This window comes from Megascapheus bottae, chromosome 24 (genome assembly GCF_031878675.1).
Source record: "Megascapheus bottae isolate mThoBot1 chromosome 24, mThoBot2.hap1, whole genome shotgun sequence".
NCBI lineage: Eukaryota > Metazoa > Chordata > Mammalia > Rodentia > Geomyidae > Megascapheus > Megascapheus bottae.
In genome coordinates this window covers 7,718,726-7,746,635 of record NC_143532.1, presented here as the reverse complement: position 1 = coordinate 7,746,635, position 27,910 = coordinate 7,718,726, and the positions used below count along the sequence as shown (strand labels likewise).

At 51.5% G+C, this 27,910-nt stretch overlaps 3 protein-coding genes across 5 annotated transcripts; 2 read left to right on the top strand and 1 right to left on the bottom strand.

Annotated features, from left to right (window-relative positions):
• The first annotated feature begins 560 nt into the window (after positions 1 to 560).
• Positions 561 to 9,461, top strand: Zfp1 (ZFP1 zinc finger protein). Its single transcript, XM_090357317.1, has 4 exons — positions 561 to 633; positions 1,927 to 1,993; positions 4,581 to 4,707; positions 7,608 to 9,461. Exons 2-4 carry the CDS (start codon positions 1,970 to 1,972, stop codon positions 8,684 to 8,686), a joined length of 1,230 nt encoding a protein of 409 aa, XP_090213443.1. The 5' UTR covers positions 561 to 633; positions 1,927 to 1,969; the 3' UTR covers positions 8,687 to 9,461.
• A 5,358-nt stretch (positions 9,462 to 14,819) lies between these two features.
• LOC150046861 (chymotrypsinogen B) lies at positions 14,820 to 19,516 on the bottom strand. Its single transcript, XM_090357006.1, has 7 exons — positions 19,465 to 19,516; positions 17,229 to 17,332; positions 17,052 to 17,131; positions 16,872 to 16,950; positions 16,513 to 16,693; positions 15,313 to 15,446; positions 14,820 to 14,981 (listed from the first exon to the last, which is right to left on the bottom strand). Exons 1-7 carry the CDS (start codon positions 19,514 to 19,516, stop codon positions 14,820 to 14,822), a joined length of 792 nt encoding a protein of 263 aa, XP_090213132.1.
• A 4,403-nt stretch (positions 19,517 to 23,919) lies between these two features.
• On the top strand, positions 23,920 to 26,616 carry LOC150046860 (chymotrypsinogen B-like). Of its 3 annotated transcripts, XM_090357269.1 has the most exons (8): positions 23,920 to 23,983; positions 24,755 to 24,838; positions 24,998 to 25,101; positions 25,194 to 25,270; positions 25,358 to 25,436; positions 25,545 to 25,722; positions 25,813 to 25,946; positions 26,455 to 26,616. In XM_090357269.1, the coding sequence occupies exons 1-8, from the start codon at positions 23,920 to 23,922 to the stop codon at positions 26,614 to 26,616; spliced, it is 882 nt and encodes a 293-aa protein (XP_090213395.1). The 3 variants fall into 3 exon arrangements, with proteins under 3 accessions (XP_090213395.1, XP_090213396.1, XP_090213397.1); XM_090357270.1 differs by lacking the exon at positions 24,755 to 24,838; XM_090357271.1 differs by lacking the exon at positions 24,755 to 24,838 and having other exon boundaries at positions 24,998 to 25,123; positions 25,201 to 25,270.
• The last annotated feature ends 1,294 nt before the right edge of the window (positions 26,617 to 27,910 follow it).

The following is a 27,910-nucleotide window of genomic DNA, read 5'->3' as shown; positions in this document are numbered from 1 at the left end:
TTGCCCAAAAGAGAACTGTGAAGAGCCTTTAAAAAAAAAAAAAAGTATTTTATTGTCTGGTGATATATAGAGGGGTTGCAGTTACATTGGTGAGGTAGTGGGTACATCAGTTCTTGAACATTGTTTTTCTCCCACTTTCCCTCCCCGGCCCCCTGAAATGTGTTTTTTCTCCTTTTTGGTACTGGGCCCCCTTCTGTACAACACCTTAATAAAAAACAATAAAATTATGTTAGAAAATTAGAGATTCACAGTTACGTTTGGAAAGGTAATACTTGCCTTATTGAGTAGAGTTTTTTTTTTTTTGAGACTCACTTTGGAGAAAGAAATGAACTGTAATTCACAACCTCTACTGAGAAAAAACCCTCATTCCACACTAGACTTTTCAGATAGTCCCCAACGTTGCAGCTCGGAGGCTTGTGGGAAATGTAGTTCCGCGGCCGACAGGGCGCCCCGCGAGGACCCTGGGCGCGCAGCCCTGACATCGGCGCATGCGCAGCGCGCCGAGCGGCGTCCGCCCTTCCCCCCCCACCCCGGCCCGCAAGTGGGTGACAGGCCCCCTCATCCGCGCGTTTTCTCCGCTCCACGCAGGGGCCGGAAGCCTTGGGGCCACCAGCCGAGGCTCCGCCCTTCCAGGTAGGAAAAGGCGCTGTTAGGAGCCTTGGCTGGCGCGGCGTGGGGCCGAGGGGCCAGAGATGACGGGTGGGTTCCTGCCTGGGCGGGTGGTGAGAGCCCAAACTTCGGCTGCGACCATGCAGGCGACGTCCCGGGCTGCTCTGGCCCTCCTCGGGCGGAGCCCACGGGGTCCGCCTCGCGGCGTGGCGGGCGCGGCGGCCCGGGCGAGGGCAGCGTCCAGGCCTCCCGGCCTCCCTTTGTCAGAGGAGCCTGCGACCCACGGCGAGGCGCCGCGGCCGCGCGGGAGCGAGCCCGGAAGTCCCGCGTGCGCGCGCGCGTGCGCGCGGCCGACCTGCCGGGAGGCGCGGCGAAGGGGCGGGGCCGGCGAGGGGGCGGGGCCGGCCACGCCCGGCCACGCCCCGGATGCCACCTGCCGCCCGTCCTGGTGGATGGATGGAGTGGGGGAAGCCCCCCGGAATCGGTCCAGCCGCCCGGGAAGTTTCCCCCTAATCTTCACATCCCTCCCGTGCCTTCCGGTACGGTTATCTAGAGGAAGAAAGGGGAAGTGATTCACGGAGGCCAGACAGCCAGCTGCTACTTGAGGTCACCCGGGACAGCAAATTGTTCTTCCTTTTGTCCCTGGACTTGGTGTTCTGGTGGTGTTTGCCGTCCGTGTGTTTGGAATTTGCTGTTCTTTCCTCCTATAGCTCCCTGAAGACTAAAAAAGAACTTTGGAGGCTGGCAATGTGGCTTCGTGGTAGAGTGCTTGCCTACGCATGCATGAAGCCCTGGGTTCCATTCCTTAGTATCTCCAGTGGTGCTGTGGCACAAGTGGTAGAGCCTTGAACACATTGGGCTCAAGGACAGACTTTTTTTAAATTTTTTGCTGGTCCTGGGCTTGAACTCAGGGCCTGGGTGCTGGTGCTGGTCCCTGAATTCTTTTGTTCAAGGCTAGTGCTCCACCACTTTGAGCCACAGTGTCACTTCCTTTGGCATTTGGCCTGGGACTTGAACTCATGAACTAGGTGCTGTTCTAAAGCTGTTTTGCTCACTTAATCTACAGTTTACACTTTTTTTTTTGGTGATTAATTAGAGATAAGAGGGTCATGGACTTTTCCTGCCTGGGCTGGCTTTGAACTGCAATCCACATATCTTAGCCTCCTGATTAGCTAGGTTTATAGACATGAGCCGCTAGTGCCCAACTTAGGAATTATTTTGCCAGGTAGTATGGTAGAGATTTCTAAAACAGACATTCCGTGAGTACGAGGAAGGTCAGCTCTTTAATAACGTGCCTTCTTTTTTCTTCTGTTCCAGTTCTGTCTTTGTAGTTCTCTGTCTTTATGCCCAAACTTCAGAAATGAACAAAATGAGCAAATCCCAGGTGAGTTGTATATTGCCTCATATATATATGTATATCATATTATATCTTATATATACACATATATATGTATATATGGGGGTGTGTATATGTATATATATATATATTTCATTTGTAGAAACTTACATGGATCCAAAAAATAAAGTAGAAAAGTATGAATAAGTTAGACTTAAGGAAAACACTGAAAATAAGTGATTGATGCCAGTAACCAAAGAGCAGTTGGTTTGTTCTTACTTCTGTGTATTAGGCCATTTGGAATGGTGTATGGCAGCATCTCATAGTGATTTATAGAACCCTGGTAACTTGTAATATTGAGCATCTTTCCATGTTTCATTACCATTTGTACATCATCTTTGGTGGAGCATCTATTCACAGTCTTTTGCCCATTTTTAATTATATTGTTTATCTTTTTATTTTTAGCTTTCAGAATTGTATAATTAGATACTATTTATTTATTTATTTATTTATTTGCCAGTCCTTGAGCTCAGGGCCTGACCCTGAGCATCTTTGCTCCAGGCTAGCTCTCTACTGCTTGAGCCACAGCACCACTTCAGGCTTTTTTCATTTATGTGGTACTGAGGAATGGAACCCAGGGCTTCATGCATACTAGGCAAGCACTCTACCACTAAGCCACATTCCCAGCCCCTAATGATTTATTTAGCACTGGGGGTTTGTCTTTGTATTCTTTACTGTCTGTATTGGCCTGGCCAAGATACTCCCAATCTCAGTGCATTGATTGGATCCAATGTGGCTGGGATGACAGACGTGTACACTGCTCTCAGCTGTCTGTTTGAGAAGGGGGTCACACACACTCCCCCATTGTCATTGTCATTCTCCCATGAAGAGAGGATTACATTTGTGAGCCACTAGCATCTGGTTTAGGGTATTTTAAGTTTTTTTTCTTTTCTTTTCTTTTTTTCTCCCCCCCTCAAGTTATAGTAGCTGGTATTAGAAAAAAGAAGCAATTCACACATTGCTGGTGGCCTTCCTGGGAGCAATCTGGCAATACTTTCCGAGCAAACCTAAACAAGTCTAACTGTATCTAAGTGAGTGAGAAGATAAGCAGAGTAAAATCTTTGGTTATAGTTTAGCTCTAGCTTCCCTAGTTTACAGCAGCCTCATTTGGGGAAGTCATTGGCAAAGTCATAAGAAACATATGGAAACAGAAGGCTGAACACAGTTGGCCCATCTGGCAGGTCAAAGTGTGGCTCGCGCGTCAGTGTGTGACAGGAGTATAATTAGAGGGAGTGGGATGCTCTGCATATTCTGCTTGGCTCCACTGCCAGCTCCCAAGAGTGGATGAGAGCAGCACGCTATTGTGACGTGAAATGGATATCTTCATCTGATCCAAGGCAGCCCGGTGTGAGGGAGAGACAGATGTCAGCATGTGCTGAAGACAAAGCAAGCCAAGGGCAGAGGAGCATCTGGGCAAGGCTCGCCCTGCAGTCAGCCCTCGGGTTAGAAGAAGGTGGCATAGTGGTACCACGTGGATTTTTTTTTTTTTTTTGCCAGTCCTGGGGCTTGAACTCACATCCTAAGCACTAAGCACTGTCCTTGGGCATTCCTCAAGGTTGGCACTCTACCATTTGAGCCATAGCACCATTTCGGGCATCCTAGGCAAACAAACACTCTACTGCTAGGCCACACTCCTGGCCCTAGATTTTCTTTTTTTTTTCTGCCAGTCCTGGGCTTGAGCTCAGGGCCTGAGCACTGTCCTTGGACTTTCTCAAGGCTAGAGTTTTACCACTTGAGCCTCAGCACCACTTCCAGCTTTTTTCTATGTATGTGGTACCGAGGAATCGGTACCTGGGTCTTCGTGCATGCTAGGCAAGCACTCTACCACTAGGCCAAACTCCCAGCCCCTAGATTTTCTTTTTTTTAAAAAAAACTTGGTGTTATAGAGTTCCTACTTGAACTGATTCAGCAAGTTCAGACCCACAGGCCATACCCTGCATCAAGGTTGTCAAAGCCTTTTTTTTTTTTGTCATGGGGCTTGAACTCTGGACCTGGGTGCTGTCCCTGAGCTCTTCGGCTCAAGGCTAGCTCTCAGCCCCTTGAGCCATAACACCGCTTCCAGTTTTCTGGTGGTTCATTTGAGGTAAGAGTCTCATGAACTCTCACCTTAGGAGTAAGCAGGTGTTTTGTGGCATCCAATAAGGGAGTGAAGTTCCAAGCATGTTTTTGACATTCTGTGTAGGTTTTGATCTTTGTCTTTTCCTGACTTCATGTTAAATTGACTTAGTTGGGCTTTGGTGACTCACGTTTATAATCCAAGCTACTTAGGAAGTTGTGATCATGGTTTGAAGCCAGGCCAAGCAGGGAAGCCCATGAGACTCTTATGTCCACTTAATCACCAAAAACCCATAATTGGAGCTGTGGCTCAGGCGGTAGAGTGCTAGCCTTGAATACAAAAGCCCAGGGTCAGTGCCCAAATCCTAAGTTCAAGCTCCAGGACCCGTGCATGTTAAGTTGTAAGATATGTATTTAAAGAACTCTCAGCTCCCAAGTGCTAGATTTCTGGCATGCACAAGCATGCCTGCTCTCCCGTGTCCTCTCTGCATCACGACAAGTTGACCACATGTCATTTCAGGGCTCCGTGTCGTTCACGGATGTCACTGTGGACTTCAGCCAGGAGGAGTGGGAGCGCCTGGAACCCTCCCAGAGGATCCTCTACATGGACGTGATGCTGGAGAACTACAGCAACTTGCTCTCCGTGGGTAAGCGTGGCTTTGGCGTCGCTCCCTGTTTGCTAGTCAGCACTCTGTCCTTGCTCAGTTCCCAGAAACCAGGAGCTTCAGAATGACTGCTGAGTGTTGCTGGCCCCCATCTTCACCTGTTGAGGCTGAGAGGATCCAGCCTCTGGAGTTCTGCCTTCTTTAATTACCAACTGCTGAGACAGCAGCAGAACCTTAAGCACTGTTATTGTCACACTACGTGTGCCTGGAACAACAAAAGGCCCCGGATAGTGTAGTTAGACTGATCAGCTCAGAACTTTCTAGGAACAATATGAAAAGAAGGGAAATGAAACAAACTCTAGAAATGATATCAGATATCACTTAGGAGCAAGTTGGTATCTTCAAAATATTTTCTAGAGCCGGGAGTGGTGGCTTCACTCACGCCTGTAATCCTAGCTACTCAGAAGGCTGAGATCTGAGGATCAACCGACAAAGCCAGCCCGGGCACAAAAGGACCTGAGACTCTTCTCTCCAATTAACCTCTAGAAAAATGGGGCTTGGCTCAAGGGTAAGGGGGTAGCCTTGAGCTGTAGAGCTCATGGACAGTGCCCAGGCCCAGGGGCAGGGCGGTAGCCTAGAGCTGGAGCTGAAGAGCTCAGGGACAGTGCCCAGGCTGAGTTCAAGCCCCATGACCCACTAGAAAAAATATATATACATATGTGTATATAGGGCCGGGAGTTTGGCCTAGTGGTTAAAGTGCTTGCCTAGCATGCATGAAGACCTGGGTTCGATTCCTCAGTACCACATACATAGAAAAAAGTCAGAAGTGGTGCTGGGGCTCAAGTGGTAGAGCTCTAGCCTTGAGAAACTCCAAGGACAGTGCTCAGGCCCTGAGCTCAAGCCCAGGACTGGCAAAAGAAAAAAAAAAAAAAAAAATATATATATATATATATATATGTATGTATGTGTGTGTGTGTGTGTGTATATATATATATATATATATTTTTTTTTTTTTCCTTGAATGTGGTTTCTGGCCAAATGTAATGGTGCATGCCTATAATCCTAGCTGCTCAGGAGGTGGAGATCAAGAGACTGCAGTTCAAGATGAGCTCAGGCAAAAACTTAGTAAGAACTCATCTCAGCAATTAGAGCAGGTGTGATGCTTCATACCTGTACTCCTAGTTACACAGAAGGCATAGTCATGGTCCAGAGCCAACCATGGGAGAAAGTGAAACTCTTGCCAGAAAAATAAAAGCAAAATGTGCTCTGTAGAGTACCTGCCTAGCAGATATGATACTCTGAGTTCAAAACCCAGTACTACAAAACAAAACAAAACAAAGTAGTTTTTAAATCTTCATACAACATATATACATACATACAATATACAAAATACAACATCTTCAGAGACAGCTTTGGACAGAGGCACTTTGCCCTTTGTTGTTGTGGTCACGCCTCCAGAGGTCCCACTCTCTTTGCTCAAGTTGGATTTTTTTTCTTTTTCTTTTTTTTTGCTAATTCTGGGACTTGAACTCAGGTCTTAGGCACCGTCCTTGCTAGTGCTCTACCACTTGAGCCACAACATCACTTCCGGCTTTTTCTGTGTATGTGGTACTAAGGAATTGGATTCAGGGCTTTGTGCATGCTAGGCAAGGATTCTGCTACTAGGCGACACTAGTCCTGCTCAGTTTGTTTCCCTGCTGTGTGTGATGAGCTATTCTTTTTTTCTTTTTTGCCAGTCCTGGAGCTTGAACTCAGGGCCTGGGTGCTATCCCTGAGCCTCTTTGTACTGAAGGTTCCCACTGTGCCACTTGAGCCACAGCTTCACTCCCAGCCTTTTCTGAGTAGTTTGTTGGAGATAAGAGTCATCTCACAGTCTTTCCCTCCCTCTGTTGGCTTTGACCCACATGCAGTCCTCAAGGTCTCAGCTTCCTGAGTAGCTAGGATTACAGGTGTGAGCCCTGGCACCTAGCTTGTGAGCTACTCTTTAGTAATATTTGTGTCTTGTCAGAATGGTGATTTTCATATTTTAGCTCATGGGAATTGGTTGAGATGAGCAGAGATTTAGGAAAGGAGAAAGAGCCAGCCTATGTGAAATTCATGTGGGTCCCACAGCAGTTAGTGGTCCTGACCCACTCAGCCAGTCCCACTTCACGTCTTCACCTGCTTACTGTCTTGGTCCTTATCTCTGAAGATCCTAAGTCCCCTCCATGCTGGAGTCGAGTCGCCAGTCTTCCTACATCCCTGGCTGTCCTAGTTGAGCGCAGGGCCTTGCATTTTCCCCCAGTGCCTGACCTTTTTGTCTGTTCTGTTTTTGCTTTTTTTTTTTTTAATTTTTTTTTTTTTCAGTCCAGGAGTTTGAACTCAGGGCCTGAGCCCTGTCCTTGGGCTTTTTTCCTCAAGGCTAACACTCTACCACTTGAGCCACAGCACTGTTTCTGGTTTTTTCTATGTATGTGGTACCGAGGAATCGAACCCGGGTCTTCATGCATGCTAGGCAAGCACTCTACCACTAGGCCAAACTCTCCTGGCCCCTGCTTTTGTTTTTCTTTTTTTTTTTTTTTTTTTTTGCCAGTCCTGGGGCTTGAGCTCAGGGCCTGAGCCCTGTCCTTGGGCTTTCTCAAGGCTAGAGCTCAACCACTTGAGCCACAGCACCACTTCCAGCTTTTTCTAGGTATGTGATGCTGAGGAATTGAACTTGGGCCTTTGTGCATGCTAGGCAAGCACGCTGCCACTAGGTCAAATTCCTAGTCCCTCTACCTTTTTTTTGGTCATAGCTTTTTATGTTTTTGTCTTTCAAACTTTAAGAGCAAGAAAAAGATGGCACCAGGGATATTTTCGTGGTAGGAGAAAGCTAGTCATCAGGAAGGCAGATCATTTGTGGAGACCCCCATTGTGCAAATGGTGAGGGGCTCACTAGTATGGTTCTTTGTGTTCTGTCTTAGAAGTGTGGAAGGCCGACGACCAGATGGAGAAGGACTCCAAAACCCCAGATGAGCAGGCAAGACAGTTTCTAATCCTCAAGAACCAAACTCAAGTTGAAGAAAGGGGTCACCTCTTTGCAAAAACATTTAATCTGAACACTGACTGTGTTTCTTTGAGACAAGTGCCCTATAAATACAATGGATATGAAAAGGCTTTGACGTGTCACTCGGACATACTTAGTAACAGAAGCTATGCAAGGAAGGAGGGCGATGAGTGCGATGCGCTTGGAAAACCACTGCTCTGTCTGAAGCAAGAAAAACCCCAGTCTACGGTGGAATATTCAGAATACAATAAAAGCACAAAAGCCCTCAGCCCTAAGGAAGTGATTTTTAAACATCAGAAAATGAAAAACTTGGTTCAGCCTTTCGTTTGCAATTACTGTGACAAGGCCTTCTCATTTAAGTCACTCCTCGTTAGTCATAAGAGAATCCACACTGGAGAGAAGCCGTATGAGTGCAACGTGTGCCAGAAGACTTTCTCCCACAAGGCGAACCTCATCAAGCACCAGAGAATCCACACCGGGGAGAAGCCCTTCGAGTGCCCCGAGTGTGGAAAGGCATTCACCCACCAGTCCAACCTCATCGTGCACCAGAGGGCACACATGGAGAAGAAGCCCTACGGATGCAGCGAGTGTGGCAAGACATTTGCCCAGAAGTTTGAGCTAACCACACACCAGAGGATTCACACTGGTGAGCGGCCCTACGAGTGCAACGAGTGTGCAAAGACCTTCTTCAAAAAATCTAACCTCATTATCCATCAGAAAATCCACACGGGGGAGAAGCGCTACGAGTGCAGTGAGTGCGGCAAGTCCTTCATCCAGAACTCGCAGCTCATCATCCACATGCGAACACACACAGGAGAGAAGCCCTACGAGTGCACCGAGTGTGGCAAGACCTTCAGCCAGAGGTCCACCCTGCGGCTGCACCTGCGGATCCACACCGGCGAGAAGCCCTATGAGTGCGCCGACTGCGGCAAGGCCTTCAGCCGGAAGTCCCGCCTCAGTGTCCACCAGAGGCTTCACGTGGGGGACAAACCCTGAGGCCGCAACCAGTCTTCCCCGGGGGCCCTCACACCAGAACCCGTCCAGGGGAGGGGCTGGGGGTCATGGGAGCACATTCAGGCAGGCAGTCTCCACTGAAAAGGCGGGGGGTGGGACCCTGGGAAAACACACCTCACCGGAAGTGAAGTGCGGTTCTCAGCTGAGGAATGCATGTCATAGCACGTCCTGTGTGCAGCTACATCCTGGTGAGCTTGGTTTTTGGAATTGTCCTGTGCAGAGCTGGGGATTGAAACCAGGTCCCTGTGTGCTCCACCACCCAGCTGCAGCCCAGAGGGAACTTTTCAAAGTACCTGAAAAGTAGCACACACATATCTAAACAATACTCTAGACATTTTGTACTTTTTGTTTTGTTTTGTTTTGCCAGTCCTTCGGCTCGAACTTGGGACCTAGAGCTTTTTGCTCAAGTCTAGCACTCATGATCCTCAGATTTCAACCTCCTAAGTAGCTGGGACTTACAGATGTGAGCCACCAGTACCCAGCTCTACCCTAGAAGTTTATATGTGAGAATATTCCATAAAACGCACATCATGTTTTACAGTTATGTATGTGAAGTTATTGGGAGCTTGAAATGTTTGTCTTGGCAATCATTGGGCACAACAAACAAGATTTTTCATATTGAACATGAGTTTCAGTACCTTTCCAACCTGCTATGCATTCCAGATGAGACAGACACCAGATGTAGCACGGAGCCTGTTTCCTCATGCCCGCTGCTGTGACCACCGTCACTGCGCTGCCTCTCCTCTAAGGAAGTGACAGCGTGGTGGAGACACAACCCACTTCCAGGTTTGACGATGTATTTATACTCAGATGCAAGTGTGAGGTGAGGAAGAGGGAACTGCGTTTCTCTGTGCGTACTACAAGGTACAAGTGTGCAGTGTAGACAGAACACCGCATGCGTCGTGACCTTATTCCTGACTTACGGGTGCATGTCTTACCAAAATATTGTGTAGCCCAGAAAAAAAGAAAAAAAAAAAACCAGCCTCTTTTTTGTGGGTTTCCCTGTTTCTCTTCACATTTGATGAACTGTCATTAAAAAAAAATGGTAGGGAGCTTATGTAGCACACAGATGTTACATTTCAGAGATCTTAAAGGAAAAGCTTATTTTAGGGAAACTCAGTGTTTCATTGCTTTTCAAAAATTTGTATGTGCACAGTTCGTTTTAGAAATGAATTGAGAAGAATCCTGCGGTTTGAAGGAGGCACTTGGTCCGGCTTGGTGTGTGTCACTCAGCCCTCACCTGTCCTGTCATCCATACTGCACACATGGCTCCCTAGCAATGTCCCACAGAGTGACATCACCATTAGTTCTGCACCACTGAAAGATTGTCACTGGAGAGTTGATGTTACAGCACAAGTTCTGCCTTTACCTGTCAGCTACAAATTGTGTGTTAGAATGACTTCCCGGCAACCCCACTGGCTTCTTACTATCAAAGGTCATTGATGGACTGGCTGTATACGAATGGGAGCCACTTTCTAGGGACATTTTCCAGGACAGCCCAGCCCACTGGTCTTAGTCCAAGTTATGGTTTTACCTATTGAAGGAAAATAGTCGTTTCATATGCTGCTGTTGAAATGTAAATTACGACAGCCTTGGAAAATATTATGATTCAGTTTCTTAACATGAAGAATTTATAGTCTTCAAACCAGGGACGTCACTCCTGGAAATCTATTTCTAAGAAAAAAAAGTGCCAGTACATGAGGTTTTATGTTTATCAATGTATATCGTATTTTTGGTAAATACAAAAAAAAGGTATGAGAATGACGAATAAATTGTGATACAATGCATCATGGCTGAATGGTGTTCTGTTGCAAAGAATGTAATGTAGAGAGAACTCCTCAGTCAAATGGGGAGGCCCTCGGAGAATATACCAATTTTTATAAAATAAATATCTGAACTCCTTATGTATGTGTGCATCTGTTCGTGGTTCACGGGCCTGAGGAAGTCAGTGCCTTCCTTGTACCGTCCGAACCCACCTCATGAGGGTTCCTCAGAGACCTCCACCAACCTGGATTTGTGCAAGAAGACAGAGTCCCTGGAGAAACAAAGGCATGAGCGCCCAGAGAAGCCGCCCTGGGAGCTGTGGTGCTCTCCCCTTCCGGGGCTGGACAGGAAGTGCTTCCAGAGCCCTAGTGATCCTTGACATCTATCTGGAAAAGTCTGCCAGGACAGTGAAGCCAGGCAGAGACCGAGGCAGGGAGGGAAGCAGGAAAGACGAGCCTTACCCGCTGCACCCAGCTTCCCATTCCTCCCTGACTGAACCCAGCCAGGCATCAGGGAAGCGGTCCTGGGATAAGGCAGGGCAGGAGAGGAGGGAGGGAGGAGCCATCCATTTCTCATGAACTATGGCCTCTCTTTCAACCTGAAAGAAGATGGCTGGAGGTATGACTCAAGTGGTAGAACTCTTACCTAGCAAATGAAGCCCTGAGTTCCTGCCCCCAGCTCTAGGAAAAGGAAGAAGACCCTGGGATTTCATTTCCTGCACTACACACGCACTGCCAGGGTGAGTTTCCAGGGAGTGTGGGAGGATCATCGCCATCTGGCCGTGCTGAGTGAGGAGGTGAGGTGGGGTGAGCAGATGGGATCTGCACAGGTGATGCATCTTGGGGAAGCGATGGGTGAAGAGAGGACAGGATGGAGCCAGCTGGGAGCAGAGCCCGCCGCTTGCCCTGCAGAGATGTGCCATGTCAGGAGTGGGCACTTGAAGGGAGAGTGAGGCCTGTAAATCTGAGCTCCCCGGCACATTGCTCAGGGATGTGGGGTGGGGGCGGAGAGCCAGCTTTGCTTGAGAGGCATTTATAGAAGCCTACGGCTACTTCTGCCTGTGATCAGCAAATCGGGCCTAGCAATGGCCTGATGAGTAGACACAGGATGCCACTGGCCAAAAAAGGGCAGCTGCAGGTGTCCTGGGGAGAAACGGCAATGAGTGAGGCAGCTGCTGGAGGCATGGGCCAGTAACCGCAGTTGAACTCTATTTAATTTGCACCAAAAGTGTCATGTTTCACACATAAAGATGCAGATGAATGCAAACTAAGAACGGTGGAAAATTATTCCACACAGCCAGTTAACATTAGCAGCCTGGAGCAGCATGATTCATTCTAGACAGAGTTCACAATTCCCCAGAAACCTCAGAGGGGCTAATTTGAGAAGACATGCGTGTGCGTGCTAGATCATCAACACAGACAAACCAAAACAGATTTGCTTGACACCGATGGCTCGGCCTATAATTCTAATTATTTGGGATACTAAGATGCTGGTAATTGGAGTTTGAAGCCAACCAGGGTAAAACCCTACCTGCAAAATAACTGGCAGAAAGAGGCGGAAGATGGATGGAGCACCAGCCACACAGGCAAACACAAAGTTCATGAGCCCACATCTCAGCCAATACCAGCACACTTGTTCTTGCTCATGCCTGTCACCCCAGATTTGTAGAAAGCATAGGTGGGACGAAGGGGGTCTGGGATAGCTGAGCACAAAGCCAGACCCCCTTGAGGTTGTTGCTCAGTGGTAGGATCTGTGCTAGAATGGGGGGACGAAGAGGGCTCTGAATTTAAACTTCAATGTGTAAAATAGCTAAACTACTTATTAAATATAGAAATAATATTTTAATATGTTGGAGTAAATACATTATAAAAAGTATTTGCCTTTGTTTTTTCCTGGTTTGACAGCGCTGGATTAGAACCATTGGCTCTGCAGTTTTTATGTAGGCCACGAGGTGGCAGTCTTATCTCAGGACTGCCTGTGGCAGCGTGGTCCAGATGGAGGCTGTCTAAAGCCCTGTGTGCCTTAGTCTCTGTGTTTAAGAGTGGTTCTTTACTAAACTCTTAATTTTTTAGTGTTAGGGATGGAACACATGACAAGTGCTCCTAAAAAAACAACTAGTACAGAATCCAGAAACCTATTAAATGGTAACCAAGAATGATTTGTTCATGCAAGATTAACCCAATCTGTGAAAATCAATGTAATAACTAAAAGAATAAAGAAAATTGATCGTCTCAATTAATGTAAAAGGGATCTTGAACAAAATCCAATAGCATTTCATGATAAAAAGTGCTCAGAAGCCAGATCCTGGTAGCTCACATCTCAATCCTAGCTACTCACTCACGAGGCTGAGATCCCGGTTCAAAGCCAACCTGGGCAGACAAGTCCATGAGACTTGGATCTCCAGTCAACCACCAAAAAGCCAGAAGTAGAGCTATGGTGCTTAGTCTTGAGCAGAAAAGCTCAGGAACAGTTCCCAGGCTCTGAGTTTAAGCCCTAGTCCTGGTGCCAAAAAACAAAAACATAAAAGGCAAATGAAATCTCTTTAAACCTCCAATTTAATGATTCTAAAACACACACACACACACACACAATTGAGTCACTATTAGAGGATTATAGGAAACAAAATTATCTTAAAAACTAGTAAAGGAGTGGCCGGGAGCGTAGCCTAGTGGTAGAGTGCTCGCCTAGCACGCATAAAGCTCTGGGTTCAATTCCTTAGTATCATATACTCAGCAGAAGCCTGAAGTGGTGCTGTGGCTCAAGTGGCAGGGCGCTAGCTTTGAGCAAAAAGTGTACAAGAAGGGCCAGGAGTGTGGCTTAGTGGAAGAGTGCTCGCCTAGCATGCATGAGACCCTGGGTTCGATTCCTTGGTACCACATAAAAAATAAAATTAATTTTGGGCAGGGAGTTTGGCCTAGTGGTTGAGTGCTTGCCTAGCATGCATGAGGACCCGGGTTCGATTCCTCGGTACCACATACATACAAAAAAGCCAGAAGTGGTGCTGAGAGGCTCAAGTGGTAGAGCTCTAGCCTTGAGAAAGTCCAAGGACAGTGCTCAGGCCCTGAGCCCAAGCCCAGGACTGGCAAAAAAAAAAAAAAAGTGTCCAAGGACAGTGGCCAGGCCCTGAGTTCAAGTGCCTGGACTGGGGGGAAAAACTGGTAAAGGAAACGTGGGTGCCAGTGGCATACACCTGTAATCCTAGCTGCTCAGGAGGCTGAGATCTGAGGATCTGGGTTCAAAACCAGCCCGGTGTGGAAGTCTGTGAGATTCTTTTTTGTTTTTTTTTTTTGTTTTTCCCCAGTCCTGGGCTTGGGCTCAGGGCCTGAGCACTGTCCTTGGACTTTGTCAAGGCTAGAGCTCTACCACTTGAGCCTCAGCACCACTTCCGGCTTTTTTCTATGTATGTGGTACCGAGGAATCGAACCCGGGTCTTCATGCATGCTAGGCAAGCACTTTAACCTCTAGGCCAAACTCCTGGCCCAGTCTGTGAAATTCTTATCTCCAATTAAACACCAGAAAAAAATGAAAGTGGTGCTGTGGCTCAAGTAGTAGAGTGGTAGTCTTGAGCTAAAGACCTCAGCGACAGTGCCCAGGCCCAGAGTTCAAGCCCCATGACCCACAAGGAAAAACAAAACAAAACAACCTTGGTAAAGGAAAAAAAAGAAATGCTTTCAAAATTATTAAGGAGAAAATCTTCAGCCTGCCTGCTGTGGAGGAGCGGTACTTAAATGAGGGATGGCGGGGCGGGGGGTGCATTGGTATGGAGAGATTGGGGGATAGACATATTTGAGGTGATGAATGAGAACAACGTATGAACATTAATATGCCAGTCTGCAGTCCCTCAAAGAATTGTCAGAGAGCGTGCAGCTCCCTGCCCCCCTCGGCAGCTCCTGTGCAGGCTGTGAAAGGTGGAAGGTGACCAAAGGCAGCCTGGCACCTAAATCCAGCTTGGCAACAGCACAGGTGAGCCAAGGGCGCGGAGCCCAGAGCCACTGGTGCTCGACTGCTGCGTCCCCAGCATGGGGTCTGATGGCTCCCCTGGGACACTGGCCGGGGAGGCGAAGGCAGGGAAAGGTGCCTAGAACCTGGGGTCAAGGCAGAAGCCTTCCCTGGAAGGCCGACTGCATAGCTTGGTGGAGGATCCCTGCCTTCCACGTTGGCTTTAGCAGGCAGGGCCTGAATTCAGGCGTGGGGGAAGTTCTGGGCAGGGGAAGCTAAGCTTCCTAGGAAAGGCTGCCGGCTGAGGGGCACTAACTCCATAGCTCTAGTCCCAGGTCTATTTGGACAACACCGACACCCAGGAAGTATTTCCAAGCAGATGACTTTATTGGGGCTCCTTGGAGCCGGGGGCTCAGTTGGCCTCCAGGATCTGCTGCACCCAGGGCAGGAGCGCCGTGACCCGGGAATACACGGCGGGAGTGGAGGTGGAGCACGTGTTGCTGCCCCAGGACACGATGCCAACCAGGGTCCAGGCCCCGTTCTTCTGACACACCAGGGGGCCGCCGGAGTCGCCCTGCGGGGACAGGGGGACGGGACTTGTCAGGACCTAGACAACCTGCAGCGCGCGGGGAGGGGCGCGGAGCAATGCTAGCTTGGACCCAGGGACTTGATGTGGGGTCAGAGGGACTTGGCAGGGGGCCCCCTCTCTGAGCCCGGGTGACCAGCCCAGCCCCAGGCCAGGCAGAGGAGCATGCTGAGACACGAGTCTCCCTGGCCTTAGGGGAGGAGTGGGGTCAGGCACAAGGGGCATAGGGAGCCCAGGCCTGGGCAGGGGGGGGGGCTGTGGTCTCTGGAATGACCAGAGAAGGGTCAGCAGCAGGCGGGAGGGGCACATGACCACACACCATGCAGGAGGAGACGCCACTGGCGCCTGCGCAGATCATCGTGTCCTTGATCTTGGAGCCCCAGAATTTCTTGCACTCTTCAGTGGACAGGATGGGCAGGGTGGCCTGCTGCAGCTTTTCAGGGGTCTTGGTGGCTGCAGGGACAGAGGATACAGTCAGGGCCATCTTATTCAGCCCCCCTCAGTGGAGAAGAGGTCAGGCCATGCCCTGGGACACCCAATGTCAGGGTCCACCTCGGGCAGGGCACACCAGCCACACCTGTTCCCACTTCCACAGCCTGGCCCTGCTACCTCTGTGCGGGGCTGAGCCTGGGACTGCATGGACCATCCTCCCTCCTCCCTCCTCCCCCCTCCCTCCTCCCTCCTCCCCCCTCCCCCCTCCCTCCTCTCTCCTCCCCCCTCCCTCCTTCCCTTTCTGTCTCCATCTGTTAGTGAACAGACAACTAGAGGTCCCTTGAGGGAATCCAGATTGGGAAGAAAATGAGACACAGGAAGGTGAGCTGGCCCCACTCAGGCACTGACTCAGATGAAGCTCCTGGACCTAGGAGGCTGCACCCCCTGGCCCTGCCTGAGTCACAGGCCCGCCCTGTAGTCTGTAGTCACTGCCGCTGGTAAGCCTTCCTACTGCACTTCCCTCCTTAGTCTCTCTGTCTCTGTCTCTCTCCGCCAGTTCCAGGGCTTGAACTCAGGGCCTGAACACTGTCCTTGAGCTTTTTCAAAGTTAGAGCTCCACACCTGAGCCACGGCACCACTTCCGGCCTTTTCTATGTATGTGGTACTGAGGAATTGAACCCCGGCCTTCGTGCATGCAAAGCAAGCACTCTCCCGCTAGGCCACGCTCCTGGCCCCTCTTTCTTTCTTTTTAAGTTGGAGCTGAGGAATCAAATGGTCATCCAGCAGGCAGGGTAAGTGACCACATGGTGCTGGAAGAGATGCCACCTCCCCGGGCACACACCATTATCCTCTGAACTTCTAGATCTAGTGGTGGAGAACTGTGCCACTGAGTTACATCCTGGACCTTGGAGATTTTTATTTTTATTTCTTGACAAGGGCTTTCTACATAGCCCAGGCTGATCTGGAACTTGTGATCCTCTGCCTCTGCCTCTTTGGTACTGAGATTCTTGCCCATCTTGCCCCACTTCATTTTTAAGAATGTTGGCATTTAGGCCTGGCAGCCCGCCGGCAGGTGCCCCATGCTCACCGCTGTACTTGGTCTTTCCCCAGCCCGTGGTAACACACTCAGTCCCTGCCGGGAAGTCGTCATTCGCACTGGGCAGGCACACAGCGGACACGGTGTTGGAGAAGCGGGCAGGGGTGGCCAGCTTGAGCAGAGTGATGTCATCGCGGATGGTGAGCAGGTTGAACTTGGGGTTCTTGAACACCTGTGGGTGAGGACCAGAGCCCCAGGTTAGGCCCTGGTGGCCTAAACAGATACACTGATCACAGGAGCCATGAAAGGGAAGTTGGAGGCTGGCCCCAGCTCCCCTGGGCCCCACACGTCCTCTGCCTGCCCCCCCCAACTTCTGGGCTGAGTCCTCGGATGGCCGCAGGCCTGAATACCTTTGCGATCTTCAGGACCTGGATATCTTCATCTTCGGAGCCCTGGTCAAATTCCCCCGCCACCACGAGGTCGGATGTCCTGGACATGGAGATGGGCAGGGGTGAGGGGCGGTGGACCTGCTCCCCTCCCCGACTCCCCCTGGAGCTGGACGCAGAGCCCCGGGGCTGCCCTGGACTCACGTGACACCACAGTGGGCCGCTGTGACCACCCAGTTTTCACTGATCAGGGAGCCCCCGCAGAAGTGGAAGCCATTTTTTTGCTGAGGAAGAAGAAGGGGAGAGCACAATTCCCACCTGGACAGCACCCCGAGCTGACCTCCCCCCCATTGCCCTCAGGGCTCAGAATCTCGCTCTCACCTGCAGGGACACCTGCCAGGGCCAGGAGCCAGGGACAGCTTCCTCCCCATTGACGATCCTGGCCAGGCCACTGAGCGCAGGCTGAATGGCGGGGACCCCGCAGCCTGGGGGGAGGGGTTGGGGTGAAGGATAGTTGTGATTCGAAACTGGCATAGAAAATTCCTGAGTCTACCCCAGACTAGCTCAGCACCCCATGGTAACGACTGTGACACTTCTAGAAACCTCCCCTGGCTTCCCTCTGTCCTCTGAGCTCAAGGCTGCCCACTCACCGCCTGCACACCCATCATCCTGGGACACACAGAAACATGGTTGTCCCCACTCAGGCCTGCTACAGCAAGAAGGAGCAGCAGAGCAGTTGGATTCAGCTTCTAAGCTTGCCATTTCTTTGACCGTTCCAATTTTAGGAACTGTTCGTTGTATAAAGTCTTGATTTCTTGTCATTTAACAAAACAAGACTTTGATTTCGCAGCATAAAAACGATAATGAGGGCTGGGAATGTGGCTTAGTGGTAGAGTGCTTGCCCAGCATGCATGAAGCCCTGGGTTTGATTCCTCAGTACCACATACTGGTACTTCAGGACTGGTGGGGACAGGGGTGGGAAGGAAGAAAGAAAGAAAAGTAAGCTAAATGGAATCCTGAGGGTGGACTTGTAGATCTTGTAGATATGATCTTCCATGGTTTGGGAATCTTTCCTTTTTTTTTTTTTTTTTTTTTTTTGCTAGTCCAGGGCTTGAGCTCAGGGCCTGAGCACTGTCCTTGGACTTTCTCAAGGCTAGAGCTCTACCACTTGAGCCTCAGCACCACTTCTGGCTTTTTTCTATGTATGTGGTTCTGAGGAATCAAAACCAGGTGTTCGTGCATGCTAGGCAAGCATCTATCACGAGGCCAAACTCCTGGCCCTGGAGTCTTTTTTTTTTTTTTTGTCAGTCAGGGCTTAAACTCAGGGCTTAGACACCGTCCTCGAGTTATTTGCTCAAGGTAGTTCTCCACCACTTGGAGCCACAGCTCTACTTCTGGCTTCTAAGTGGTTAATTGGAGGTAAGAGTTTCACAGAGACTTTTCTGCCTGGGCTGGCTTGAACCAAAGTCCTCAGCTCTCAGCCTCCTGAGGAGCTGATTGCAGGTGTGAGCCAGCCACCATGCCCAGCTTCTTTTCTTCTTCTTCTTTTTTTTTTTTTTTTTTTTTTTTTGCCAGTCCTGGGCTTGAGCTCAGGGCCTGAGCACTGTCCTTGGACTTTCTCAAGGCTAGAGCTCTACCACTTGAGCCTCAGCACCATTTCCGGCTTTTTTTTTCTATGTATGTGGTACTGAGGAATCAAACCCGGGTCTTCGTGCATGCTAGGCAAGCACTCTACCACTAGGCCAAACTCCCTGCCCCTTCTTTTCTTCTTTTTAAAAGTCGAACACTAGGCCGGGAGTTTGGCCTACTGGTAGAGTGCTTGCCTAGCATGCACGAAGACCCGGGTTTGATTCCTCGGTACCACATACATAGACAAAAGCTGGAAGTGGTGCCGAAGCTCAAGTGGTAGAGCTCTAGCCTTGAGAAAGTCCAAGGACAGTGCTCAGGCCCTGAGCTCAAGCCCAGGACTGGCAAAAATACATAAATAAATAAAAGTCGAACACAAGGGGCCAGGAGTTTGGCCTAGTGGTAGAGTGCTTGCTTAGCATGCACGAAGACCCAGGTTCGGTTTCTTGGTATCACATACATAGAAAAAAAGCCTGGAAGTAGTGCTGTACTCAAATGGCAGAGCACTAGCCTTGAGGAACAAGCCCAAGGACAGTGCTCAGGCCCTGAGTTCAAGCCACCGCAAGACTGGAAAAAAATAGAACACAAAATGCTTAGCAGGTGATCAGCATGCACATGTGTGTATGGTTGCGGACACACACACACACACACACACACACACACACACACACACACACACACACACACACGTCCTGGATGAGGATCTTGGGGAAATTTCCCCCGCCCCACCCTGCATCCTGTCTGCAGTGCTCAACCTCAGCCATTTCTAGAACCACTGGCCAGACTTGGCTTTTCCATTCTCAGAGCAGGGCCTACAGGCTTAGAAAGCCCTGGAAAGCCTCCTATTATTTCAAGTTGCCTGTGGCAGGTGATGTCCCTGGGGGCAGGGAAAGGGCTCAGCTCCCACTCAGGACAGGGCCCCCTGGCTTCCCTGATGGGACTAGCTCTAGGGTCACAAGGGCCTAGCCTCCTCTCAGATGCCAACACTCACCAAAGGCAGACGCCACAAGGGCAAAGCAGGACAGAAGCCACAGGAACGCCATAGTGCTGTGGTCAGGGAGAGTGAGACCTGCCTGCTCTGGGGCTCTTTTTATGTCCCCAAATCCTGCCCATTTCTTCTGGCTCTAGCCAACCAGAAAGGCCAAACAGCTACCCTCCCTGTTTTCTGGGGACCTTAGAAGATAAGTGGCTGCCAGGCCCAGAACGCCTCAGCCCTTGGGAAAAGAGCAGCTGCTGGGCCATATCACCAACCACAAACTCTGGCAACCTCCCGGGTACCGTGAGCCAGGCTGGGCCAGGCCCAGAGCTTGAGCCCAGCAGAGTCCTGCTCAGGCAATCTGGGGGGAGGGGTGCCAGACACGGCTTCCTAGGGCCATCGCTCCTAGTTAAAGGTAATCCCGATGCAGGTTGCCAAGACACTCAGCTTCTAGTGGCTAGGAGCCCCAGGGGTTTTCCTGGTGTTGGCACAGGGTCAAGAAGGTGGGCTGTATGTAGGCTCTCTATAAAAATGGAGACAATCTCGAAGCAAAGGGTCTCTCAGGCACTCATATTATCCAGAGGATTACTGTGCCTTTGTATGAAGCGGAGGTTCCCTATGAAATGGAGATGTGATTGGACACCACAAGTTGACTGTACGGAACAAACTCATTCCATTATCGTTCCATCCCTGTAGCACCACTAAACAAGACAGGGGTATGGGATGTGCTGGCCGGAAGTGGAAGCCAAGCAACTTCTCCACAATCTGTACAAGATCCCCTCATTGCTGTGGTCAGACGCTGCTCCAGGCAGAGGCCCCAGTACACACTGTTGTCCCTGGTGATGTGGGTAGAGGTCCTGGTGATAAATGTGGACAACCAAACCAAAGAGAGTGCACACATGGATCTCCACAGCGGGTGTGCTTCTCCGCTTCTCCACTAGAGGTGCTCTGAGGCCCCTGGGGCCAGGCAGTTGACAGAAAGCCACTTTGAGAAACCAGGTCTCCATCACAGGGTCTGGGGTAGAAATTGGTCCCAGTGAGCAGAGCAGTGCCACTGGGCACTGTATGCATGTGATATGCATACAGAATGGAGGAATCTAGAACAATGCTAAGTAAAGTAAGCTGAGCTCAAAGAGAAAAAATATCTTATGTATCCTCTTATATCCTCTTATATGCAGAGGCTAGATCTAAAATAGCTCTGGACTTCATAATCTGTACACGACTTGAGGCATTCACACACAGACTAAAGGGGGATACCAGTAGAAGTACCCAGAGGTATAACTCTCCTGAACATGTAAAATATTATTCATATTTCCAGGAAATGGAAGCATGAGTTAATTATGGGTTATTTATATTATGTGAAGGTGGTGGTGGTTAGGGGGTTGTTTTTTCTTTCTCTGTTTCTTAGAGGGGAGTAAAGGGGGATGCAGAAAGGGAGGGAGGAAGGATGGTATTCATCATACCCTTTGTGGAAAGCAAACCATGAACCTTATAGTAGGATGGGAGGGGAAAACTAGAAAAAGGGAAGGAAGGGTTGACATTACCCACTAAGAGAAATTGCATCACCTGACTTACAAAATGTAATCACTCTGTACAATACCTTAGTAATGATACACAAAATTATATTTAAAAAATTGTGAAACTGTGGCTCAAAGTGGAAAAACACTAGCCTTGAGCAGAAGAGCTCAGGACAGTACCCAAGCCCCAAGTTTCAGCCCATGACCAACAAACAAAAACCCATGACTTTGCTGGGCGCTGTAAGCTCATTCCAGTAATCAGAGCTGATTAGGAGACTGAGCTCTGAGGACACTGGTTCAAAGCCCCTTTCTCTTAAGTTGGACTGGGGCACAGTGCTCCTGACCCCTCCATGGCCCCCAGGGGAATGGAACACCTGCAGGGAGTGGAAAACCCCGCTTCAGCTGTGCGGGTTCCCACAGGCCCCAGCCTGGCTCAGGAGGGCTGGGGGCCAGCTCTGTAGGAAGCCAGCTGGGGGTTCCCATGGCCACAAGTGGAGGGGGCGGGGTCACTGCCTCTGTGCCTGCCCCATACCTAACAAACCCCCACAGCCTCTGCCCCAGGCTGCTCCTCATTCTGCCAGGCTGCTGCCCCGGGGGAACTGCTCTTCCAGGGACACAGGGGTCACAGATTGGACCTCAGATGCCAGTGCTTGCGGCTACCTCTTTCCTCTTCCAGAAATGCCTGCACTGTTTCCAAAATTGCTTTTTCTGTCTCTTTCTTCCTTCTTTCCTTCTTTCTTTCTATTTATGTATGTATGTATTTATTTATTTATTTTGTCAGTCCTGGGGATTGAACTCTGGGCCTGGATGTTGTACCTGAGCTCTTCAACATAAGGTTGCCACCCTGCCCCTTGAGCCAGAGCACCACTTCCTCTTTTCTTTCTTTGAACCTCCTGAGTAGCTAGGATTACAGGCGTGAGTGAACAGAGATCCACTTATAGTTGATATTCTTTTTTCTTTTTTTTTTTTTTTGTCAGTCGTGGGGCTTGAACTCTGGGCCTGGGTCGTGTCCCTGAGATCTGCAGCTCAAGACTACTGCCCTACCCCTGGAGCCACAACCCCATTTCCCATTTTCTAGTGGCAAATTGGAGATAAGAGTCTCACAAACTTTAGTGCCCAGTGTGGCATTGAACCGCAATCCTCAGCTCTCAGCCTCCTGAGTAGCTAGGATTACAGGCTTAAGCCACTGGGCCTGGCAAAAAATTTTTTTCTCTACTCCTTCCTCCAGCGCAAGCTTGCTGAATGGAGAACTGGTGTCTTTGTTCTCTTCAGAAAAGGGCCTGGTGAGTGCTGGGGGACAGGATGGACTCACTTCTGCAGTGTGGCTTCATCCTGCCAGGCCACAGTGTGTTTGGGGCCCTGCTGTCCTGCCTAACACACGTGACTGACATTGTCATTAGGATATCTTCTGAGCTGAGTCAGGGGCATGAAGAGGCAAGTGGTTCCAGAAAGGCAGAGGCAGCCGGGCTCTGGGGGCTCGTGCTTCTAATCTTAGCTAATAAGGAAGCTGAGATCAGAGGACTGGGGTTTGAAACCAGCCAGGGCAGGAAAGTCCTTGAGACTCTTATCTCCAAGTAACTTACTAAAAAGCCACAGTGGGGCTGTGGCTCAAGTAGTAGAGTGCTAGCCTTGAGCATACAAAAGCACAGAGACAGTGTCCGTGATCCAGTCCTTGAGTCCAAGTCCTACCACTGGAAAAAAAAAAAAAAAGGAAAGGAAAGAAAAAAGAAAGAAAAAGAAACAGACCAAGAAGAGGTGAGTGGAGGGCTGGGAATGTGGCTTACAGGTAGAGTGCAGGCCTAGTATGCAAAAAGCCCTGCGTTTGATTCCTCAGAAACCACATACACAGAAAACACCAGAAATGGTAGAGTGTTACCCTTGAGCAAAGGAAGTTCAAGGCATTGCTCAGGCCCCGAGTTCAAGACCCAACACTGGCAAAAAAAGAAGGAAAGTAAAATGAAAGAAAGAAAAGAAAAGATAAGTGGTCCAAGGCTGCATGGCTTCGACACTGACATCTCAGCAAGAACTGGCACATTGGTCACCATGCAGGGAAATTAAAAGCTCCCAGGGGAGAGCAACCCCTGGGCCTCTGGGGGGTTCGTCCTACAGGTGACAGCCTCAACCCACGTTCTCCCTCAGTTCCACAACTGCCAGGAAATGAGCTACCCATTCCAACAGCCAAAGCTGGACCCAGGTTTCCTGGAAACCCTGCAATCACTTGATCCAGATGCCACCAGCAATTCCAGGGTGAGATAACAATTATGAGGTGATATAACAAGACACCGTGGACCGTCCACATACACCCATGGGCCCCAGAACACCCTGCGTCCCTAGGAGAAGGGAGCCTGCTTAGTCCAGGAGCACCTGACCCTCCAGCTGCCTCACCCACAGCCCTCATGGCTAGAACACACCTGGAGTGGAGTCCTCCCTGGCCTCTGGGCTCCATCCTCAGCACCTGACCCCCTCCAGGCCTCCACCTGAGCCTCTGCCTGTACCATGGAGGGAAGGCCTGGTCCTCCAGCGGCCCGGGGCTTCTGGAAGAAACCAAACAACTCTACAGCTCCTCTGGGGTCCTCTACACCTCCAGCCACTAGGCTGGGGCTGAGGTAAGGAGCTGCTAGACCAACCACCCAACAATCCAGCTGCGCCAGCTAGAGCCCCCATGGCTACAACACATCTTGAGTGAGTTCAACCCACCCGGCCAGCAGGGCTGTAGCACACAGCCATGGGTCCAGCCCCGCTGTCCAGCCCACCATGACCCTGAGCCCTTGGCCTGAGCTCAGCAGTGGACGGCAGCTGTTGCCATCCCAGGATCCCGTGCCCTGCTCTGGCACATTCTGCCCACTGGACACTTGCCCAGAAGAGGCTTCTGCACTCAGGTCTCAGATACCAGCTGCAGGCTGGTATATAGCAGGAGCCCGGCAGGTAGACTGCACCTGTGTGGGGCCTCGCCATGCTGTGCCTCTGGCTCCTCTGCTGCTGGGCTCTCTTGGGCGCTGCCTTTGGAGGGCAGGAAGGTTGGTTCTCTCACCCCATTTCAGGCTGGTTTGGCTGAGCACTGTGTCGTGAGCCTGAGCCAGTCCCTGTCCTCTTCTCCCCTCACTGGCCTCATGGCTGCGGTGGGCACTGGGACAATGACACACGTCCCAGCTCCCCCTGCTCCCCAAATCCCCTCAGGACCTGGCAGCTGGCACCTCACTCTCCATTCCTGCCCAGACACTCTGTGTCCTCCAGAGGAGGAGAGAGGTGGACCGTGCAGGGGACAGGGACGACACTGAAGGGACGGTGGTGGCTCAGCCCCTTCAACTCCTCCCCTTGGCATCTTGAAGCTGTTGGTGGTTGTCTTTCTGGGTCTGCTGTTGGAGTTGCTCCTGGAACTGGACCTCAGGGCCTGGGCACTGATCCTGAGCTTTTCTGCTCAAGGCTGGTGCTCTGCCGTGTGAGCCACAGCTCCACCTCGCGGGTGCCATGGAGATGAGAATCTCAGGTGCTTTCCTGCCAGGCTGACGTGGAACCATGAGCCTCTGCGCTCAGCTTCCTCAGGAGCTGGGCTGACAGATGGGAGGCCACTAGAAGCTCCTCTTTGAAAGCTCTCTTTACTCAGGGCCTCGGGGTCCCTGAATGGAGGGAGCTTTGCTCATGGTCTCAGCCTCTGGCACCTGGGAGAGGGTGGCAGCTGCGCCGTGCTGTGCACAGACCCTCTGTCTGCGTGGACACGGCAGCCATGGGCCCTGATGACCACCTCGCCTTCCTCAAGTTGTGATTTGCTTTGACTTTTTCAGTGGAAGGGGAGCTGGGCCCGGTGCAGGAATGGGCGTCCTCTGACCTGGGTCCTGGCCGCCTCATTCTCAGCTGCATCTGTGGGGTTCCAGGTTTGGAAGGGGCAGGGGAGGGGGGAGACTGACTTTTCAGGGAAGTGATGGAGGAGATGGCTGGGATCCCCCAAGGCTGGGAGGAGACAGGAGGTGGGAGGAGGGGAGACCTGGGTGGGTCCCCAGGGCCAACCTTGGCTGTCACCTCCTCGTCCCCAGGCTGCGGGAAACCTGCCATCTGTCCTGTGGTCAGCGGCCTGCCCAGGGTTATCAATGGGGAGGACGCTGTCCCTGGCTCCTGGCCCTGGCAGGTGTCCCTGCAGGTGAGAGGGATTTTGGGAGGGGGTGGTGGGGTGGCGCCAGCAGGGAGAGGTTGTTCATGTGGAATGGTGATCATCCCTTTCTTCTTCCCCAGTATGAAGGCTTCCACTTCTGTGGTGGCACGTTGATCAGCAAGTACTGGGTGCTCACAGCTGCCCACTGTGGGGTCACGTGAGTCCAGGGGTCCTGGAGCTATAGACGGTGGAGGAGGGGAGCAGGCCCCTTTCCCATCTCACCCCTACTTGTCCCAATGCCTAGGACAGCAGACAAGGTGGTGGTGGGGGAATATGACCTCGATTCTGATGAGGAGAACGTCCAGGTGTTGGACATTGCAGAGGTAGCCTTGCCTGCTGGATGGGCCACCAGGGAAGGAAGGGTCCCTGGATGTCTGCAGACCTTTTAACCCTTCCTATGCCCTCACTTGCTGCTCTGCTTTCCTCCACAGGTGTTCACAAATGAAAATTTTTTCATAAACTACACTGAAGACATCGCTCTGGTTAAGCTGGCCACACCGGCCTGCTTCACCAACACTGTGTCTCCTGTGTGCCTGGCCTGTGACGAGGAGGACTTCCCTCCCGGGACACCTTGTGTCCTCACTGGCTGGGGCCTGGTCAATTATGAAGGTAAGCAAGGTGCCCTATGGGCTGGTGGAGATGGGAGCTGCCAGGCTGGCAGGACCCTGGCATTGACCACGCCCTCCCCTGCCCTTCTAGACTATGAAAGTGCAACCAAGCTGCAACAGGCCGTGCTGCCCCTCGTGTCCACTCCTGAATGCCAGAAGTACTGGGGTGACATGGTAACAGATGACATGATCTGCGCTGGAGGAAACGGGACCTCCCCGTGCATGGTGCGGCCCTGGGCTCTGCCCGCTGTCTCCTCTCTACACATGGCTGTCCAGTAGGGGTGAGGGGGCAGGGCTCCTGCAGGGTCACCAACCACCTCAGCAGGGGTGAAGGCTGCAAGTCCAGTCTCAGCTGCCATGCTGCAGAGTTCGCCCAGTGTGTGTGTGAATGGCGGCTCTGGGAGTCGAGCCGGGCACAGCCTGGACAGGGGACACTGCAGACCCCAGGTTCCAGGTCACAGCTACCCTGTCCTGCACAGCCAGCCCCCCTGTGCTTCCATGTCCTGCACCCAGCTGCACTGAGTTTTCTCCTGGACTCTCCCCAGAGATGGGGGGGGGGGCACAGACTTCCAGAAACTTCCACCCACAAGCAGCTGCTGAAATCTCCCATAACCCACCGGGAAGGCAGGCAGAGGCCTGCTGGGGTCAGGCCATGGAGGGGCCTCTGGGAGCCAGGAGCAGAGGCTGGGCTGCCTACACGACAAAACTAAAGCCTGTTTCCCTGTCCCTGCAGGGCGACTCTGGCGGCCCCCTGGTGTGTAAGAAGGGGAAAGTCTGGAGCCAGGTGGGCATCGTGTCCTGGGGGGGAGGCAACTGCCCAAAAGATGCACCTGCTGTGTTTACCCGCATCACTGCATTGCTGCCCTGGGTGAAGAAGATCCTCAGGGAAAACTGAACCCACACTTCTGCCCTGCACTTCCCCGTGCCCAGCTCCCGATCTATCGTCAGTAAACCTAGAAATCCCCATCAGTATTGTGTGGAATTTGTTTGAGGACTGAGGAGCTGGCCTAGGCAGGGTGGTGAAGTCCTCTGAGAGAGCCGCCCTCTGCCCCAATACCCATCAGCTGGCTGGGCAGAGGGACACTGGGAGATGATATAGGGGAAGCATAGGTGTCACCTCATGGGTAGGTGGCACAAGATGGCCTGGACTTCCCACCCAGCCCACCTGGGGGCCGCAGCCCACACCTGTGTGCAAGCTCAGAGGCCCTGCCATGGGCAGCAGCCTGGGGAGAGTCACTGCACACACTCCTGTGGTGTGGATTCTTCCCCAGGCTGCCAGCTCCAGGGCTGCCTCCTTCCCAGGCCCCTGCAGAGCCAGAGCCCAGGCCACCCAGCCCCAGCAGCCAAGGCCTGGCCAGCAGGGCGATGTTGAGGGAAGGCCACACCCTGGCTTGCTCTGCGCTGTCTTCTGGGATCCTCTGGCTGGGCCAGCAGCTCTGGTGAGTGGAGGCCCAGCGTCCAAGCAGCCTGGGTCACCCCTGGCCACCATGGCCCGAGGAGCAGGGAGCAAGGCCACCAGTTCACCCAGGACTGCAGGAGTGGACTCGGCATGGTTCAGTCTGTGTCCTGGACCGGGAGCTCAGAGGGTGCAAGCTGCGGGGAGCGGCCCACTGTGGGCAGATGAGGCCTCCAGGCTCAGGGAATTGGAGTCCCAGCCCCACCCAAGCAGTGCACTTAAAAGAAAATTCAAGAAACTGCAGGCAGAAGCTGTTCTACCTCTCCCAGCCACAGCCAGGACAGCAGTGAGCCAGACACCACCCTGTGCTCATCCCAGCCATGCCGAGCCTGCATGTACAGGGGACACTGATCAAGAGCCAGTGCCTGGGCACAATCCTGGACCCGCACTCAGTCCAGTGCCCTCTCGAGAAGAACCCAGCCTTGGTGCCCAGGCCTCTGTCTTTGGCTCTGGCCAGGAGGCTGTCTGTGTGGGGCAGGTCCCTGGGGTTTGTAGAAAGAGGCCAAGCTTAGCTCAACAGAATGTGGGTAGAGGGAGGCCCAAGTTGATGCTAAAGCACTTGTCTGATCTTCTCTCCCCAGTCTGTAATTCTTTTTTCTTCCTCAAGTAATAAGTTGTCATTACACATACTGAGAGGTGTAGAAAGCCATCTTTGCGGCCGGTTGCCAATGGCTCATGACTATTCTCCTAGCTACTCCGGGGCTGGGACCACAGGATTGTGGTTCAAAGCCAG

Coding starts and splice junctions, on each gene's coding strand:
- Zfp1 (XM_090357317.1), top strand. CDS start 1,970: ATGAACAAAATGAGCAAATCCCAG. Junction 1,994..4,580: donor ACAAAATGAGCAAATCCCAG/GTGAGTTGTATA, acceptor ATGTCATTTCAG/GGCTCCGTGTCGTTCACGGA. Junction 4,708..7,607: donor CAGCAACTTGCTCTCCGTGG/GTAAGCGTGGCT, acceptor GTTCTGTCTTAG/AAGTGTGGAAGGCCGACGAC.
- LOC150046861 (XM_090357006.1), bottom strand. CDS start 19,516: ATGGCGTTCCTGTGGCTTCTGTCCTGCTTTGCCCTTGTGGCGTCTGCC. Junction 15,447..16,512: donor GGGAAAGACCAAGTACAGCG/GTGAGCATGGGG, acceptor CTGTCCCTGCAG/CCACCAAGACCCCTGAAAAG. Junction 14,982..15,312: donor GTGGCGTCTCCTCCTGCATG/GTGTGTGGTCAT, acceptor CTGTCCCCGCAG/GGCGACTCCGGCGGCCCCCT.
- LOC150046860 (XM_090357269.1), top strand. CDS start 23,920: ATGCTGTGCCTCTGGCTCCTCTGCTGCTGGGCTCTCTTGGGCGCTGCC. Junction 25,271..25,357: donor GCTGCCCACTGTGGGGTCAC/GTGAGTCCAGGG, acceptor CCCAATGCCTAG/GACAGCAGACAAGGTGGTGG. Junction 25,723..25,812: donor GGGCCTGGTCAATTATGAAG/GTAAGCAAGGTG, acceptor CTGCCCTTCTAG/ACTATGAAAGTGCAACCAAG.